We start from the raw sequence: 19,501 nt of genomic DNA, 5'->3' as shown, positions 1-19,501 counted from the left end.
CTCCTTGCCCAGTCATTGGACAAGCTGCTCGATTCTTGTCCAGTGTAGGAAAGGGCCAGTACCTCAGAAAACTCTAATAAAGAATTTGATGGCTGGGCTCAGTGGCTCAGCCTGTCATCCCAGCGCCTTGGGAGGCCGAGGTAAGCGGATCGCCTGAGCCCGCAGGTTCGAGACCCGCCTGGGCAACTTGGCAAGACATCATCTCTACAATCAATCAAAAATGAGCCGGGCGTGGTAGCGTGCACCTGTAGTTCCAGCTCCTTGGGAGGCTGAGGCGGAAGGATTGCCGGAGCCCAGCAGGTGGAGGCTGCAGTGGCCGGGAGCAGCCACTGCACTCCACTCTGAGTGACAGAGTGAGACTCCAACTCGCACACACAAAAAAGAATTGGACATTGCATTATAAGATGTCTCATCAATTTAGATTTATCAACAGTATTGGTCCAAACCCATTTGCTTCTGATCTAAATTTTTTGCATTTTGCAAATGACTTGTGTGTGTGTGTGTGTGTGTGTGTGTAATTTCAATAAATAATCTCACTCCTTGTACAGAAGTTAATCAACCCAGTGCAAAGAAAAATCCCGCAACCTGGAACAACCTCATCTTACTTTGGAAAGAGGAAACGGGGTTTTCTGCTCCTCTTCTACCCCAAAGATGAACAAACCATCTCCCCAGGGTTCACGATGTTACTCTGGCCTTGGAATGAACAGAGGCAGCTTTTGATAGGCTGACTCAAATCGCCTGTGAAGCGCAGCTGGACCCGCAATGCCGGAGGCCTTCTCTGGAAATTTCTTAAAACCAACTCTTGGGCGTCATCCCCAAACGTGTGCGAAGGCTCTGAAGTCCAAACAACTCCTGCTATTCCAACTCAGGAGCTGGGCTCAGAGGAGGCCTTGGGATTGTCAGGAACAAGAGCAGTCGCCGTGGCCCCTTGAGGCAGGACCCAGTAACTCGAGACTTACCGATGATTCAGGCTGTCCGGTTCCCCTTTCCCACTATGCCAACACACCATGCTTGGTGACCCTCTCCGTACTTGGAAGATCTGATTTCAGAACAAAAGCGAGCTGCCTGGTCTCTTGGAAGACAGATCAGTAGTTCCCCAGAGGTTTCAGCTGAGGTTCCTTGAAGGCGCCCAGACCGCCCACTGGCTTTGCCGGTGGCAGCCATCTTGGCAATTATTGGCAGACTGACTGACAGAGGACTTTCGTTTCGTTGTTGTTTTGCAAGGTTCTGAGAGTGTCCTAGGATGCCACAGCCTGTGTGATATCTGTAGCCGTGTGGGGATTCAGTGTGTGCATGAATCCAGCAGCAGTTCTGTTTAGGGTAGCCATATTGAACACAGCTTCCTGACGGGCCAGCTCTGCCTCTTTTCTGGAGGCCGCCATCTTTACCTTATTCCATTTTCAGGATTATCCAGCCGCAGGTGGGCACTGACAGCAACCTGCGTTCCTGAGGGCTTGGCTAGCACATCCCCAGCCACTGCACTGTCAGGCATTATGAATTCATTTGGCTGACATACCAGAGTGGCAACTCCGATGATAATCCAAGGGCTGACCACTGTCTGTCCACCCATCACCGCAGCCCCTCCCTCCTCCACAGCCTTCCAAAGCCTTTGATCACGCGTGGCGTTACCTTTCCACGTTTTCCCCTCCTCATACTCTGGCTGACACTGAGTAACATGAACATGTTGTCTCCTTCAGTCATGCCCATGGCGGAGAGGTCACTCGGCACCCTGGCACAAGCTACACGCCCAGCATGGAGGGATCTTCCACCAAGGGGTGGAAGAAAGAAGTCAGTGGTCTGCACCAGCGACAGGCCTCCCTGCCCCGGGGGGATGACACGGGAGCCCACCCCAATGCCCAGGGCTGGAAAGGTGGGCCTGGGCCTGTCCCGGCTGGCAGGCCGGCTTCCTGGGCCGTCTCTTCCTGGCCTCCCATCAGGCCCCTGGCCAGTTTGAGCCGCATCTCCTGGGGGTCCTTGCCGTCTCAGCCCTTCATGCCGGAGAAGCCCGTCGGCCGCCAGCTCGGACGGAGGCCAGAAGGGTGGTGGTTCCAGAAGCTCCAGCCCAGAAACAAGCTGGCCGAGCCCAAGGAGCCTTCCGCCGCCACCACAGCCACCGTTGTCTCTCCCCCAGAGCCCGTCACCGAGGCTTCTGCCACCGCGCGCAGCTAGTCTCACACCACGCGATGGCTGCCCAGTCCCTCTAAGGGAGGAGCTGCCGGCTTGCTCTAATTTACTTTTTCAATAAACTCTATGTTCCAGTCTAACTTCTGGGCAATTCTTTGCATCTTTGATGGGGCACCGGATCGCACACCAGACACCCCACACCCCCAGCCAGCCTGGCCTAACATTCCGAAGACCCCAGCGGGCGTGTGACCCTAACAGCACTCCTCTCCCCGGCTTCGGGGACGTCACTGACTCAGTAAAGGCCTCGAATAATTGCTAGGTTTCCCTCTTTTTCTACCCATCCTGTATTTATGACTGGCTAGCCCTGGCTCAGTCATAAAGTAGGCAAAACTTCTCTGGTGTCAAAAACATTGGAATAGTCTCTCTTCCTTTCTCTGGACACCAGTCTTGAGCCGCCATGACGCCGGGTGCCCAGTGCTCTGAGATCTTCCCACAGAGCCCGGGGACCCCTGGTGACACAGAGTCTACGCCTGACCTCTAAGCATCTCATCTCCAGAGGTTCTCCCTCCCTTTCGTCCACCAAAGCGTCCTCTGCCATGTCCCGCGTGTCCAAGCTCCTGCTAAACGACCACTCACTGTGATGGACAGTTTGGGAGATAAGGTGTGAATGACTTCATTCATTTTCTAACAATGACTTATTGGGTGTCCATCCTCTCCCCTTAAAACCAGAAAAGTGCTTCCCATTGTTCTTTTCTTTCTTTCTTTCTTTCTTTTTTTTTCCTTAGGTGGAGTCTCACTCTGTTGCCCAGGCTGGCGTGCAGTGGCACATTCACGGCTACCACAGCCTTGACCTACTGGCCTCAGGCTTCCAAGTAGCCGGAACCACAGGCGCACACCACCACACCCATCTAATTTTTTGATTTATTGTAGAGTTGAGGTCTCGCCAAGTTGCCCAGGCTGGTTTCGAACCTGTGGGCTCAGGCAATCCTCTCGCCTCGGCCTCCCAAAGTGCTGGGATTATAGGCATGAGCCACAGCACCTGGCTCCCATTGTTCTTAAGAAAGACCTAAGTTCTTACCAAAGTCTAAAAGGCCCGTGTGACTCTGGATCTTCTGGCCCCTCCACCCTCCCGACTCTGCCCGCCACCCGGCACTTCCCAACCTTTCCTTGGTTCTCCGACACCCCTTGTCCCACCAACTGAGGCTTTACGCTCGCCTGTGCGTGGCCTGGAAGTCCCTTCCACCCCCCTCTTAGTCAGTGACTGGCTTCTTTGACTTTCAGATCTGTGTAGCTGCAGCTTCATCAAAACGCATCCCCTGACCTCACCAAAAAGCTCCCATCGGACCATTAGACACATGCCAGCACCACGAACCTCTCCTCTCGAGCACCCTTCAGGCTTGTAGTCTTGTGTTTATCTGATCCACATACTCGGTTGGACGCAGTGGTCACACCTGTAATCCCAGCACTTCGGGAGGCTGAGGTGGGAGGACTGCTTGAGCCCAGGCGTTCGAGACCAGCTTCGGCACAACAGCGAGACCTCGTCTCTACAGAAAATCAAAATATTGCTTGGGTGTGGTGGCAGGTACCTGTAGTCCCAGTTACTCAGGAGACTGAGGTGGAAGGAGCACTTGAACCTGGGAGGTCAAGGCCACGATGAGCCGCCGCTGGGCTGCTGCTCTCCAGCCTGGGTGACCCCAACGCAAAACAGAACAAAACAAAACCTCTGTCTCATCAGACGATGAGTTCCTTGCCGCCATCCCGGGGGAGTTTTATATGTTTCGGCTCACTTTGGCATCCTAGTCCCTACAAGTCTAATTCATATTTGTTGAAGGAAAGGGGGGGGTGAGACGGGAGGCGTGTCTATAGCTTCCTGCCGTCAAAGCAGAGAGAATGTAAAGGATTTGCCCAAGGACGCAGAGCCAGTTAGCGTCACAGCAGAAAGTCGAACCCAAGTGTCCACGCATGTTTCTTTTCCACTGTGTCATTCCTTCCTTTTGGGATCTCAGATGGCCTCGTAGGCCTCGGATAAATCCTTGCACCCTGAAAATGACTGTGACCTTGGAGACATGCCCAGTCTGGCTCCAGATGAGTCAACCCGGTGTCACTGAGCTACGGCAGTGTCACTTTGAAGGGTGCCAGGCTTATGGGGCAGATCTCTGGGTCACATAAGGATGACTTCCAGTGGGCATCCTCCAGGGGAGCGCTGGGGTCACTAGGACTGGACCTAGCGGGAGTGTAAGGTCTGGGGTAACCAGCCTGCTGGAAGGAAGAACAGCCATCTGTTGTGCCCTTACCATGCACAAAGCCCTTAAAGGAGACGAGTTGGTTGACTCTGACAAGGGATACTATTTCTCCATCTTACGGCTGATGAAAATGGGGTCCAGAGACCGCGTTGCTCAGAGTCAGAAAACTAGTCAGCAGCCAGTGGCGGGACTGACTTTTCAACCCTGGTGTGTCCTATCTGAGCAATTTTTTTTCCACGAGGCAGCACAGCCTCGAGATAGAACAGCATGCGTAAGTACCTTGTCTAGGACGTGAGAAGTCAACCCAGGAAGAAGAATGAATGAACTAGTGGAAGCTGGCACGAACAATCATGGCCGAAGGGCCCGTGGAAGGCTGCTGGTCCAGGGAGCAGGCCCAGGACTTCAGAAAGCAGGACTGGGGAGGACCGGGTGGGTGGTAGAAGGCAAGAATGCAGAAGCCACAGAACTGCTGACTCGGGGGAGGTGCCGTGGAACTGAAGCCCTGCCTGAAAAGGCGAAGCTTAGAAGCCCAGAGCACACGCAGATGTAACACAAAGCCCTTCCCTCCCGCCCTGCTTTTTTTTAGCAAAAGGATTTATTATTTCCACTTCCTACCAAAGCCATTCATTTTTTTTGAAATCAGATGTCCTAGATCTGGAAGAAGAATCCGGGTACAGTGAACCAGATGTACAGTTCCAAGGAAAAGCCAGGACGCTTCTCCGCCCGGAACATTGTGTCTCTGAGAAAGTGGACTAAAAAGGAGGAAGCGCCCGCTCCCCAGGCGAGTGCGGCTGGCCCTTGGGAGTCAGCTCCTAACTGGGTGTCTTTGGTGCTTGGTCCTGGGTTCCAGCCTCCTCGCCTGTAGAGGAGCGGCTGGGTCAGATGCTCTTTGAGGTTCCCTGTGCTGTTCTGCTTCCCAGCCCGGGCCTGGGTGTGGAGGCGGCGGCGTGAGATCAGAAAGAGAACAGTGGTGGCCAGGAGTCCTCCGAGGGATGGCTTCATGGGGGACGGAAGAGTAGTGGTAACCCCACATCTGCCAGGGCTTGTGCGCCATGTTCACTTATTCCAGCAAAGTCACCCGGAGATCCAGCAGGGAAAGAAATTGGCTTATTAGAATTTACGGGAGGCACTGATGGCGGCCAGTCAGTGAAAACTCCTTGCCTTGGGATGGTACGACAAGCAGTTTTATAATCAAGCAAGTTCATTATTCAAATCGCAATGCATACGGTGTTCTCGGTTACATTGATTAAGAGTGAGGTCCACATTGCTTTGTGTTGCTCAATCACCTGCACCCCATGACTCATTACTGGGACTGTGCATGCCTTTCAGAGACCAGCTTTGGTCAGAGGCTACTCCCTGAGGGAAGGAAAGAAAGAAGCTAGATATAGGGGAAACAGAGTCTGTGCCCAGACAATACCTGACAGAATAGCAGAAGGTGTTTGAAACTTATCGGTGTGGATGTTGCACCTGGAGATTCTCTTGCATTGCGAGGTCTGATATTTAAATTTGCAAACTTGCCACTGTGTGCTTATGTTGGCAGCACTGTATAAACAACTCGGTGAGGTTTCAGAACCTTGGTATCTCCATGTCTCATGGCTGTGTTTGTGTTGATGTGTGGCAGTGTCTTGCTGAGTGGTGTTTGTTATTGTTGTTGTGTGTGTTTGTGTGCTGTTGCGAGAATGTTGGAGCTTGAACTTGAGCAATGAACAAATGTTAAATTTCTTCTTAAACTCGGCAAGAGTGAAATTGAAATCAGAGACATGTCAGTCCAGGTTTATAGAGATAATGCCATGAGGAAAACGGCAATGTACAAATGAATTAAACGTTTTTCTGAGGGGAGAGAAAGTGTCACTGATGAAAAGAGGACGGCCGGTGACAAGCAGAACTAACAAAAACATTGCAAAAATTCGTTGAATTATGCTTCAAAATCACCAGCTGACTGTGAGAAGCTTGGTAGACCAAATAAGCATCGATAGAGAAACAGGAAGATCTTAACTGAAAATCTTGGCATGAGAAAGGGGTGTGCAAAAAGATCCCGAAGGAGCTCTTGCATCACGACAATGTACCAGCTCACACAGCACTGTCTGCGAGAGAGTTTTTAGCCAGGAAAAAAAGTAACTAGATTGGAACATCCTCCCTACTCACCTGATCTGGCCCCCAGTGACTGCTGACCATTCCAGGAAAAGAGTTCCAGAACTGCTTTGATGGGTGGACTAAGTGCTGGGATCAGTGCACAGCTTTCCAAGGCAATACTTCAAAAGTGACTTCAGGGATAGTCAGCAGTGAGGTAGGGAACCTTTCCCTAGGATGACTTCGTGAACTTCATTGCCAGACCTCGTAGAAGCAAGAAGAATAACTGTGGATTTGAGTGGATTGTGGGCATTGTATCATAGAAAGGGTACAGACTTAAGTGTCGGGCCTGGTTTCACAAATTAAGACCGGGGGTGGGTCGCTCACCCTTTCTGAGCACCAGGTCCCCGTGTGCACAGTAAGGACAAGAATCCACACCTCACCGGGCAGCGGAGAGGGTCAGAGAGAGTGACTCTCTCCAGACGGCACTCAGCACGATGTCTGGCGGCATGCCTCCCAGCCGCTCCCGTCCTTCCCTCCACCCCTCCGCCTCCTACGGGTGAGGGGCACGGACAGAGTGGAGGACAGAGCTGGACTGCCAGTTGGGATTCTGCCAGGATCTGCCGAGCTCCCCAGGGGACGTGCCCTGCGCTTTTGCCCAGCTCTCTCACACATCCACTTCACCACAACCACGCGGACGAGGTCTCGCCCATCTGCTGTTTAGAGACAGAAGCCGAAGGGCCGCGTTGGCTTCAGCGCATGAGGACCAACGCAGACTTGAAGCCGGCCCGCTCAGTCCGACCCCGAAGAGTCCCTTCCTGACCCACAGATCCAGGCAGACTCGGTGGAGAAGTCCGCCGGGAGAGGCACGGCCGGGGCGCGCCCTGGGTGGCTCCGTTGTCCTGCCTGGTTGTCCCTGACAGCTCGCCCGTGAGGGCCTGGTGCAAAGTCTGCTCAGCCTTCCTCCTGGCTGCTGGAGAGCCAGCAGGGCTGCACCCCCGGGCGAGAGCCAGCAGCGCTGCACCCCGGGCCAGGGCATCGTCCGGCTGCCACTGTGGTGGGCTAAGGTGTTTCTCTCACCGCCACTCCAGTTCATCGTAAGTTTGGTTCGGATGTATTTTGTGCCTCAGCGATTTCACTGACGCCCCCTCCCCGCCCCCCCGAGGCGGGCGGAGGCGTATTGCGGTCCTTATTTTGCAGTTGGGAGCAGGCTCGGGTGTCCACCCGCCGGCAGCCCAGGACGCAGTCGCAGAAGCCTTCCTTCACCAGTCGCTGGGCCGCCCCGCCTGGCTCCTCCAGGCCTCTCAGTGCCTTGTCCTAAGGGGTTCTCGTCACCCAGAGGCTGACAAGGCGGGGGCGTGCGGCAGCGAGAGTCAAAGCACCAGGGAACTCAGCGATTACAAGGCCATGTTCTCTCTCTGGGGACGGAGCCGATGATAGTGGCAGTTCCTCAAAGAGGCTCTTCCTTAAACTTGTTGTGACACTCCTTCCGCCGCAATCACCAGCTGAGGGTGTGGCGCGACATCAGGGTGGGTGAGTCACTTCTTGTGGCCGGACCTTACGTCTGGGACGGCGTTCTGTTGTGTTTGCCACCCTTCCCTGCACCAGGCTCGGGCCCTGAGCAGGCTTACGGGGTCGGAGCCTGCTGCAAAGGCTCCCCTGACCACACTCCCCTTCTGCAAAGGCTTCCTCCTGAGTGGGTTCCTGGGGAAGTGCTCAGTGCCAGCTCTTCTGACTTCTTCCCACATTCCTTTTATTTTTTTTAAGTCAGAGCCTTACTCTGTCGCCCAGGCTGGAGTGCAGTGGCACGCTCATGGCAACCACAGCCGCAGCCTGCTGGGCTCAGGTGATCCTTCTGCCTCCGCTTTCCAAGTAGCTGGAACCACAGGTGTGTGCCACCAGGCCCGGCTAATTTATTTCAATTTATTGTGGAGGTGAGGTCTCACCGTGTTGCCCAAGCTGGTCTCGAACCCCTGGGCTCGGAAAATCCTCTCACCTCCACCCCCCAAAGTGTTGGGATTACAGGCGTAAACCTCTGTGCCTGGCTACCACGTTCTTTTTCGCCCCTTCCGAGGCCCTGCTTAGAACCTGGGGCTCAGTCAGGGCTTTTTCAATGCCAGCTTTGTCCAGGACAGTTCTCAGGCCCAGACACCTGCCAGCTAAGGACTTGGAGTCAGGCAGACCTGGGTCTCAATCCCGATTCCACGCTGACTAGCAATGCGACATTAACCATGTTACTACTGTACTCCTATGAGCCTCTGTTTTTCCATCTGTGGAGTGAGACCAATACTATTACCTACTCCTACTGAAGGGTGAGATATGACAGGCAATGTGCTTAGCATGGTGCCTGGCACATAGTAAATGCTCAATGAAAATGCTTGTGTGTGTGTGTGTGTGTGTGTGTGTGTGTGTGTCCGTCCCAAGCACTTAACTTTTTTTTGTTATATATATTTTTCCCCACAAACGGTTCACTACACTACATGGTTCACATCATTTCTATCTCCTTAAGCATCCTGGTTTTCCACTTCTCTTTTTTGAGTCGGAGGCTCACTCTGTCGCCCAGGCTGGAGTGCAGTGGCACGCTCTCAGCCAACACAGCTTCAACCTGCTGGGCTCAGGCGAGCCTTCGACCTCAACCTTCTAAGTAGCTAGAACTACAGGCGTGCACCACCATGCCCGGCTAATTTTTTGGTTTATTGTAGAGAAGAGTTCTTGCCGAGTTGCCCAGGCTGGTCTCGAACCTCTGAGCTCAGGTAATCCTCTTGCTTCCGCCTCCCAAAGTGCTGGGATGACAGGCGTGAGCCACCACATCTGGCCTGGTTTTTTAATTTCATCCTCCGATTTGCTTTTGGTTTTCAAATCTCTTTTCTGGACCATTTTCCAAAACAGCCCTTCAAAATCTCCACTCAGGGCAGGGCATGAAAGCTGGTGGGCTAGCTGCAAAAGCAAATTAAAGTCATGCATTTTTTTTAAGTGGACAAAGGAGGCAAATGGACAATTTACAGGAAATCAAGGTTACATGGTCAAAAACACACGAGACAATTTTAGACAGCAATCAGGGTAATGCAAATTTAAATAGCAATGAGCTATTTCTTTACTTCTGTGAGAGTGACCAAGATTTTAAAAGACCGAGCACGGCTGGGCTCGGTGGCTCAGCCTGTCATCCCACGCCTTTGGGAGGCTGAGGTGAGTGGATTGCCTGAGCCCGTGGGTTCAAGACCCGCCTGGGCAGCGAGACCTCATCTCTACAATAAATCGAAAAATCAGCCGGGCGTGGTAGTGCACGCCTGTAGTTATGGCTACTCGGAAGGCTGAGGCGGAAGGATCGCCGGAGCCCAGCAGGTCGAGGCTGCGGTGGCCGGGAGCGGCCACTGCACTCCAGTCTGGGCGACCGAGTGAGACTCCAACTCAAAAAAAAAAAGACCGAGCATGCCTATTGTTAACGGGTACACAGAGAAAAGGTCCCTTTAATAATTGCGGTTGGATATTGTTTTAGATTATTTTCTGTTTCTGTTACTGAATACCTAAAATTGGGTAACTTTTAAAGAGAAAAAAACTAATTTCTTATGCTCCTGCAGGCTGCAAAGTCCAAGGTCAAGGGGCAGCATCTGGTGACTACCTTCTTGCTGGTGGGGACTCACTGCGGAGCATCAAGTTGGCACAGGGCATCGCATCCTGACGGGCTCCACGAGAAAGCCACGTTGACCTTTACGGCAGAGCCACCCCGTGATAGCCCAGGAGCCCACTGGCCTATGAATGGCCTGAAGGCCTCCCCTCTTTGTGCTGTTACATTGATAATCATGTGTTTCAGAGGGGACAAACATTCAAGCCGTGGCAGACGCTGCAGCCTTTCTGGAAAGCAACCTGGCAATAGCTATGAAAATTAAAATTGCTGGGTGTGGTGACGTGTACTTCTTGCCCCAACTACTTGGGAGACTGAGGCAGAAGAATTGCTTGAGCCTGGGAGTTCCAGGCTGTCGTGCACTATGATTGCGACTGTGAATAGCCACTATACTCTGGCCTGGGCAAAATAGTGAGACTCCGTCTTTAAACAAAATTAAATTAAAATTGTGTATGCTTTTGACTTAGTATTTCTACGCGTGGGACTATACCCCGCAGAAATAAAAATATCGGAATGCATGGTCGTATATACATGGATGCATAATGAATTATTGTATATGGTGGAAAACAAAACCTAGAAACAAAGCAAATATCTTTCAAAAGGGGGGGAGTTGAATATATGATGACATGACAGGAATATTCCATTAAAGAATAAACTGAACAATATCAGGGACTCACAGGACCTACTATGAATAATTGATAAGATGAAGCCAAGCGAAGAAAATTGGGTATAAAATTATCCCATATTTATTTTGGCTTTCTTTTTTTTTTTAAGTTGGAGTCTCACTCTGTCGCTCAGACTGGAGTGCAGTGGCCGCTCCTGCCACCACAGCCTCAACCTGCTGGGCTCTGGCAGTCCTTCTGCCTCAGACTTCCAAGTAGCCATAACTACAGGTGCACGCTACCATGCCTGGCTAATTTTTTTAATTTATTGTAGAGACGAGGTCTCGCCAAGTTGCCCAGGCAGGTCTCGAACCTGCGGGCTCAGGCAATCCATTAGCCTTGGCCTCCCAAAGTGCTGGGATTACAGGCTGAGCCACCGAGCCCAGCCTGTTTTTATTTTTTGAGTCACCCAGGCTGGAGTGCAGTGGCACTCTCGTGGCTACCTCAGCCTCAACCTTCTGGGCTCAAGCGATCCTTCCACCTCAGTCTTCCACATAGCTGGAACTACAGGCGTGCACCACCACACCCAGTTTATTTTTTTATTTATTGTAGAGACGAAGTCTCACCAAGTTGCCTAGGCTGGTCTTGAATCCCTGGGCTCAGGCAATCCTCTTGCCTCTACTTCCCAAAGTGCTGGGATTACAGGTGTGAGCCACCACACCCGGCTTAAAATTACTCCATTTTTAAGAAGAAGTCATGCCACCACCTTCCCATCCCCTCATATGTATATTACCAAACACACACAAGCGTGAAACTAGACCAAGATCCAGACCAAGTTGCATCATGGGTTTTGGGGGTTAGGAAGTCAAGTGGCGGGGGAAGGGTGGGAGAAAATAAAGGCGGACCCAAGCAGAAGAAAAAGATCACATTGAAATTAAAACTATATATTTCTATGGGCTCATATATACACAGTCACACTTATGCATTCATGTAAATGTATATATGTGTGTGAGTAGATGTGAGAAGAAAATGTTGTATACATATCTTAAATATTTGTGTGAGCCTAAAACATAGAAATATACATTCTCTCACCGAAAGTTTGACAGAGCCAAGGCCTTTTCATTGAGACTAAGTTTATCCTTTGGAGTTCTGCCTCGCCCTGTCTTTCACACAAAAATCACATCCTGAATGCATTATCTACGATTTCTATTTTCAGTTTTGTGGAGTGAGAGTCTACAGAGCCTTGCAAAGCAATGTTGGCACAGAAGCCTCCTGGATGTGGCACGTTTCTTCTCATCTTTTGAGTTGTCTTGCCCCCACCCAATTCAGCAACCTTATTTTAGACTCTCTCCTTTATTAAGTCTTCCCCAAACTGTCAACTCGGTTCTTATAAAAACAGCAACTCTCTTTTCTTTTGCATTCACATCTCACCAGTTGAGGTGACATCGATTAAGCTACAGTGAGCATAAAAGCGGCTTGGGACAAACGCACGTCATCACAAGCCACGTCCCTATCAATGGGGAGCCGCCACCGTCTGTGGCGCCTTCGGGCCTGAGCACCACGGCCGGGGAGCAGCCGTCAGTGTGTTGCCCAGAGAACACATGGGGTCGTGTAGCCTGCAGCGTCCGTTCCCTGCAGCGGAATTGAAAATCTTCATGTGCGGTGAGTTGGTGAGTGGGCACCGCCTGCTGGGACAGCCCCAGCTTTCTGGTGTTACTCCGTCGGTTATTCTGGGACTAAAATATCTAGGGTTGTGAGTGCCCGTGGACTGGGAGGCGTGAAAGGTCACATTCCTCTGTTTGCAGTACTTCGTGTAGCATTCTGCCGACGGGGAAAAAAAAAATGAGGGCGAGTGGCATGGCTTGGGCAGGACAGACAGCACGTGTCCATACCTGTCTTGGAACACATGCGGCAGCCCGGGCACAGGATTCGGACCCAGTTTCAGATCCCCTGGTCACTGCCAGATGACTTTGGACGTGTCATCTCAAGTCACCTTATCAGTTCTGTCCCCCTGTCTTCGAAATGGGCGATGCTCCCTGATTCACCGAGTTGTAAGTCTTTGATTTTTTAGAGTCAGAGTCTCATTCTGTGGACCAGGCTAGAGTGCAGCGGCACTCTCTCGGCCACCACAGCCTCCACCTGCTGGGCTCAGGCAGTCCCTCCCCTTCAGCCTTCCAAGTAACTGGAACTACAGGCATGCACCACCACGCCCGACTAGTTTTTTGATTTATTGAAGAGATGAGATCTGGACTCAAGTCATCCTCTCACCTCGGCCTCCCAAAGTGCTGGGGTTACAGGCGTGAGCCACCACGTCCGGCGCTTACCGAGATGTTTGGACTCTTAAGTGAGATAAACGTTTTTGTTTTTGTTTTTGAGTTGGAGTCTCACTCTGTCGCCCAGACTGGAGTGCAGTGGCCGCTCCCGGCCACCGCAGCCTCGACCCGCTGGGCTCCGGCGATCCTTCCGCCTCAGCCTTCCGAGTAGCCGGAATTACAGGCACGCGCTACCATGCCTGGCGGATTTTTTGCTTTTTTTATTGTCTCGCCAAGTTGCCCGGGGGGGTCTCGAACCCGCGGGCTCAGGCAATCCACTCACCTCAGCCTCCCAAAGTGTGGGATGACAGGCTAAGCCACCGAGCCCGGCTGAGATAAACGTTTTAACCATCATTTGCCCCAACGACAGGGTCATCCGGATTGTTCTCAGACTCGTACACCCTGGGTACACTCAGAGCAACGGGATGGGGTAAGGGACTCCTCCCTACAACAAGCAGCAAGGTTCCCGGGAAAGGGTTTATTCTTCGGAGGCGGGCAAGGAGCTACGGGATACCGCTTCCCCCAGGAGCCCGTGGCATGCCCTCGGGCAACTCACCTCCCCTCACTGAACTTCAGCTGTGCCGCCTACACGAGCAGGAAAATCGCCTCCAGCTTGAGGAATGATGGCAATGATTAAGCAGAGGTTGCAAGACTGAAGGTGTCGGGGACGGTATGACAGTCCACACGCTACGATCTGAACAATGTAACGTCCTCCAGCTTCTATGCGTCAACCTATTTCTGACTCTGAGTTCTCATTTCTCTTGCTTATTGAAAAACTTAAACCCCGGCCCCACCCGGGAAGCCTGCTGGCCTGGTGAATTTTACATTATGATTTTATCATGATTTTACATTATGAAGGGACGTAGGGAACTTGTCCTCTTTCAGCACCGCCGGTTAAGGCCGGACATCCTTCACCCTGTCCATGTGTCCCGTGACTCTCTGCTCCCAGGACAACTTTGAAGCACACGATTATTTCCACAGCTGCGGGCAAAAAGAAAGGAAACACAAGGGTGCAAGACCATAGGGAGAAGTGGGGCTTGTGGCAAACAGGAGGGAGACCCCCATCTAAAGGCATACAACATTTTTTTAAAGTTTAACACTGTGAGGGCCAAACAAAACACACCTGTGGGCCCCCTGGACAAGTGGCCTTCCTGACCGCTCTCCAACTAAAGGTCACCTCCATGAGGCCTCCCCTTGTTCTTCCCCTCACTTCTCACCCCCTTCCTTGTGTTATCTGCTCTATGCCTCTTAGTGCTATAGTTTCCCGGTTTGTTTTGTTTAATCTCTACCGTCAGAACGCAAGCCCTGGGAAGGAAGACTGTCACTGCTCTATCTCCGGTATCCAGTGCAGGACGTATAGCAGACACTCGACAGCATTGGATGGATGGATGAATGAATGAATTCATCATGGAATGAATGAACTGGTTTCCTTTCTTCCCTTCCTATGATACTTGTGCTGTCATTCGATGTTCAGCAGGGGAGGGAGCAGGGGGAGACGAGTGAAACCTTCCCTGAGGTGCAAAATGTAAGAGGGCTCCAAAACCTCAGCGATCAACAGTATTTCTTTAAATATTAGTACAAAAAAAAAATCTATTATGGACTAAATTTTTAAAATAGAGACACAATACAAAAAAAACTTGCCAGTGAGCTAAAGTTAATTAAAATTATTTAAGATCATCACTTGATCGAGAGAAATTCTCAGACATGTCTCAATGGAAAACAAGATAAGCAAAGAAAATGATTTTGAAATTTTCATTCATGAGTCTTCATTCACAAAAGCCGGGAAAAGAACATTCTAAAAATTCTGGGCTTTTGTTGTTGTTGTTTGGAAAATGAAATACTTAAAATAATGTAATGTTTTGACATATCCACTTTTCAATTTTTCAGTTTTTTTTTTTTTTTGAGTCAGGGTCTCACGCTGTCGCCCAGGTTAGAGTGCAGTGGCACGCTCACAGCCACTGCAGCCTCGACCTACTAGGCTCAGACAATCCTTCCACCTCAACCTTTCAAGTAGCTGGGACTACAGGTGTATGCCACCATGTCCAGCTAATTTTTTGATTTATTGTAGAGATGAGGTCTTCCCAAGTTGCCCAGGCTGGTCTTGAACCTCTGGATCAGACAATCCTCTCGCCTCTGCCTCCCAAAGTGCTGGGATTGCAGGCATAAACCACCACGGCCGACTCAATTTTTCGATTTGTTCATGCTACCTTATTGTTCTGGGAAAAAATCCACTCTTAGGAAAACACACCAAGACACAGACACAGGGGCACACATTTTTTCCTTTTGCTTCAGGCGCCTCGTAGGTCCGCAGGGCAGTGGCTCTCAGCAGATACTTGCTGATTGAACGGTTTCATGAGTCAGGCCTCCCCGACAGGCCTCGGTGGTGGTCACAGTCCAAATCACCTTCATCCAAGGGTGGGAGTGGCCAGAGACTTGTAGGAGGCTGGTGAGGAGGCCGCCTTGATTGGGGTGCTTTCCATGAATCTCCAAATCAGGCCATGTGGACCTACTCCAAGGAGCTCTAGTTTTTCCTTTGCATGGAAGGATTTTGAAAAAGAAATCTTGCAATAAGAAGAGGAAGAACTTGGGGGGAGAGGAAAGGTTCCCTCCCTCACTCCCTTGACGTCAGACACTGGCCCAGGCAGCCTGGGCAGCCCACACATCTGCTGACTTCTGCCATCGCCCGCCATTCCCATGCCCACCCGGAGGAACTGATGCCTCCCAGGACGGCCAGCACCCCAGGCCCTCGCCAGGGGCTGGGCTGCAGCCCCTCCTGCTGCCTGGTCCTGCAGCCAGCGCCCTGCTGCCCCGGCTGGGGTGCAAGTCTGATACGTGACACTAAGGGTGGTTGAGGGGAGGCACGGGGGTGCCATGGGAAGGTGCCGGGGTTCCCGCTTCTGGTTCTCCTGTTGAGCTAGCGATGAGGCCTTCCCTCTCTCAGCCCCAGTTTTTCATCTCCCTGATGAGGCCTCTACGGACCCTCCAGCCTGGAGTCTGGAAAGCCGAGCTCAGCATAGTGTATGGTGCCCTTGCTACGTGCTCAGCGTCAGTGATTCAGAGCCAACAACCTCCTGAGAGCACCTAAGGTAAGGATAAACACCTGCTTGGAGCAAACACAAAACAAAACTTGAAGACCTTCAGGGACCCCACGATATGTGGAAGACAGGATTGCACACAGTTATCTTCTCCCAGTCCTGCCTGGGGGTGCAGAGGCCTCGGGGGCCACACAGCCTGGGTTTGAATCCGACTCTGCCACTTATGCCTGACTGACCCAGGGTGATTCCTATTCCTCGTTTGCAAAACAAGGGTAGGAACTGCAGCTCCCTCTCCACGCAAGAGGGCTGCGAGTGGAGACAGAGGCCTCGGAGAAGCCCCAAGGGACGGGCGTAGCGATGGGTCTCCCTAGAATCCAGAGCCGAGGCCGAGGGTGGAGGGCGCAGGGTAGGCTGCTGACTGTGGAAAGGGGCTGCCCTTGGCTTCAGGAGGTGGCTGAGGCCGCACCGGGGAACGGGGCAGGGGGTATGGGGAAGGACGGGGAGGGGAGTGTGTGGAAGACAATGACCAGGGCCTCGTACGCTGGGCCAAGCTGGCAGCGATGGCAGGAGGAGAAAGACCGCAGGGCTGTCGGTTGCGAGACTCTAAGTCGATGTCCAGCCTAAGCCCCTTCCGTAGACTCGCTGGCTACTGTATGTGGCTAGCCTGTTTTTCTCTGCTCAGCCCTCCAATTAGAAAATTGCTTTGTGCCCTGGGAACTCTGAGCCCCTAGCAGACTGGGGAAGCATGGGCTCAGTCCTGAGGGGAGCACAGTCACCGACAGAGCCTCTCAGCCTCAGGCCTGGATAAAGAAATTGACAGCGAAGGAACGCGTCAGGATGCAATCCCCTTTTAATCTTTATTTTTTCTTAAATAACAGTGGGATCGAAGTATATCCCATATACACAAGGCATTCACTTAAAGTGTACACTTCTATTTTTTTTTAGAACATTCAGAGTTGTATAGCAACCACCATAATAACCAATTTCAGAATATTCCTCCCCCCAAACCCCTTGTACTCCCCAGCTGTCATCCGTGTTCACCTGTTGAGGTCCTTTTCCCTGAAGGGCAGCAGAGGGAGCAGGACACCTCCCGGGGGATGGCGGCCCCCGGCGCCCCACCAGCTGTCACAGAAACCAGAGTGAGCGCTTCAGCGCCTTTGATCTCGAGCCGGTGGCCCCTGGAATTCCTTCCGCGAGTCTCCAGCCTGACGGGGCAGCAGCCCTCAGGAGCGGCTGCCACTCGGTGTTTGCCTGTGACGGCACAGTGTTCCGAGTGCTGCGTGCTGGGTACTGCCCAGCACGGCAGCCACCTGTCATGACAGTCAACAGGTGGGTGGAGTGGTCCCGGTGAGAGCGGTCCCCCTGCCCCGCCCACGTTGCAGACTGCACTGGATGGTGATCGGCCTTTTCAAAAGAGGCGGCAGAAAAGACCCGAATGCCATGTGTTCTTTCATTTCTGAGTTGCGGTCTTGCTCTGTCACCCAGGCTGACATTCAGTGGAATGCCCGCTCATTGCAGCCTCAACCTTCTGGGCTCAGGTGCTCCTCCCCACTCAGCTTCCTGCGCAGCTAGGACGACCAGCAGCATCACGCTTGGCTGACTTTTTTATTTTTGTTGAGATGAAGTCTCCCTGTACTGCCCAAGCTGGTCTTCCCCTGCTGCACTCGACTCTCCAGTCTCAGCCTCCCAAAGAGCCATCATCCTTGGCTGACCCGTGTGCTTTCTTGCCTTTTATCAACATCCAGAGACACAACAAGGGTGAGTATTAGTCTCTGATCCCATGACAGACTGCAGTGAATTATTGCTAAAGAGAAGAGAAGTCGGTTTCTGAAAAGGCACGCGAAGCTTTGTCTTAACAGGACAATACATACATATTTGCATCTATTATTTACAAAAGATTCTCCCCAATAAAAATAACTTCTTAGAAAGAATGCAAGCACCTTGTCACGTAATGTGCTGGTGACAGTGTAGCTAATCCTTGTTTTTGTTCGTTGATATTTCTTCTTTTAAAAAAATAGCTGCTGACAAAGGTCTGCTTCCGGTGAGACACCCAAAGTTTCCTTAAGGCGTAATACTCAAAGGAGATATGAGATGGCTTTTTAAAGTTCTTCAAATAATTTAATTACTATGCCTTTGGTTTCATCTTCTGTTACCAATCAACTGGAGCTACAAAATAAAAGGGAAACTTTCAGTTAGTAACTTGTGACATGCAGTCCATCTGGGATGCAGACCAGGATCCTCATCACCCTCCTATCCCAAGGTGAGTAGCTCTTTGGTCACACACTCCTCAGAGCCAAGGAGCTAGGGAGGAGGAACGAGCGAGAATGGCCTGGAGCCCTCAGGGAGGGTGGCCTGAGTCCCACCCGAGGCCTTCCCCCGGCAGGCAGCACTGAGGAACAGCCCGGGGCTCCTCCCACCAACCCCGTCTCTGAGCACAACTGAAATGGCCCAGCGACAGTGCCGGGGCTGTGGTCCACACGCAAACCCTCACTTGTGCCTAACAGTTATTTGCTCTCTCTTTCCACCTCCGGCTTCTCTTCCTGTTGAGTCACCTCTGCGGCTATGACAGAGGCAGCCTGGGTTCCAAGAAGTCAGCCAAGAAGCAAAGCCGCCGCCCTGCTTGGGCAAGCTTTTCAAATCCAGACTCCCTTGGCCTCTGGCCGGCCCCACGGCCTGTGCAATTCCACGCAGCCCGCAGACCAGCCCAGGCCAGAGCTCCCCAAAGGCCTGGATCCCATCGGGAACAGGAATTCGAGACAAATCAGTGCTGTGGTCACGGAGTGCGGCCCGGGAAAACCCACCAGAAGCCCTAGCAGGACCCTCGCGGCACAGGAAACGGAGGCTGTGAATTTCCGAGAGGGCCTGAGGAGAGTGGCACTGCCTCTCGAGCTAGCTTGGGCAGGCCCAGGCTGCCTCGGGGTGGCGTGGGTGTGGCTCTGCGCCCTCGGCTCCCCCGCCCGCTCCAGGGCCTCCTCGCCTGCCCCACGGCCCCAGTCCACCCACGGCCGAGAACCCAAGCCCACCAGGGTCCAGGGTGCTCCTTTCTCCTCAGAGAAACAGGCCTCCCTGCTTCCTGTTTAACTTGGCTGACTTTGTGGTCTGTTTTTCAGACGCTGACACCAAGAACGCCAGGGCTCTCAGACGTTGCCTAAAGGTGGGAAGTGTAACCTGTCCGTTGGCCCTCGGGTATCTGGCGTCTGCTTGCCTGGCCTCTGGTGTTTCCACCTGGGTCCAGTTCTTGGCGCTGCCCTTATGGCGTCACGGAAACCCTGCGTCTGCTCCTGGTTATGCTCGCCCCTTCCCCTCTCCTTCCCTGATCCCTGCACCTCTACCCTACCCTTCCCTCTCTTCTTTTTGAGACGGGGGGTCTGGCTGTGTTCCTCAGGCTGGCCTCAAACTCCCAGGCTAATGTGACCCTCCCGCCTCAGCCTCCTGAGTAGCTGGGACTACAGACCTCTCTCCCCCCCACACCTCCCCACCCCTCACCTCCCCA

The 19,501-nt window shown here is 52.4% G+C and overlaps 1 protein-coding gene and 1 pseudogene across 2 annotated transcripts in view; both read right to left on the bottom strand.

Moving 5' to 3' along the window:
- Positions 1–865: 865 nt before the first annotated feature.
- LOC103276102 lies at positions 866–8,185 on the bottom strand (annotated as a pseudogene).
- Positions 8,186–16,840: 8,655 nt separating this feature from the next.
- Positions 16,841–19,501, bottom strand: part of CD58 (CD58 molecule) — a 32,932-nt gene continuing 30,271 nt past the window's right edge. For both annotated transcript variants that reach the window (XM_008073517.2, XM_008073518.2), the window contains one exon: positions 16,841–18,174. In XM_008073517.2, coding sequence (XP_008071708.1) covers positions 18,165–18,174 — 10 coding nt within the window. In that variant the 3' untranslated portion in view covers positions 16,841–18,164. The remainder of the gene's footprint in view (positions 18,175–19,501) is intronic.

Source organism: Carlito syrichta, unplaced genomic scaffold (assembly GCF_000164805.1).
Source record: "Carlito syrichta isolate Samal-C Ts95f unplaced genomic scaffold, Tarsius_syrichta-2.0.1 Scaffold315923, whole genome shotgun sequence".
NCBI classification, from domain to species: domain Eukaryota; kingdom Metazoa; phylum Chordata; class Mammalia; order Primates; family Tarsiidae; genus Carlito; species Carlito syrichta.
The sequence above is the reverse complement of the archived record's forward strand: the minus strand, read 5'-3'. Positions and strand labels throughout refer to the sequence as shown.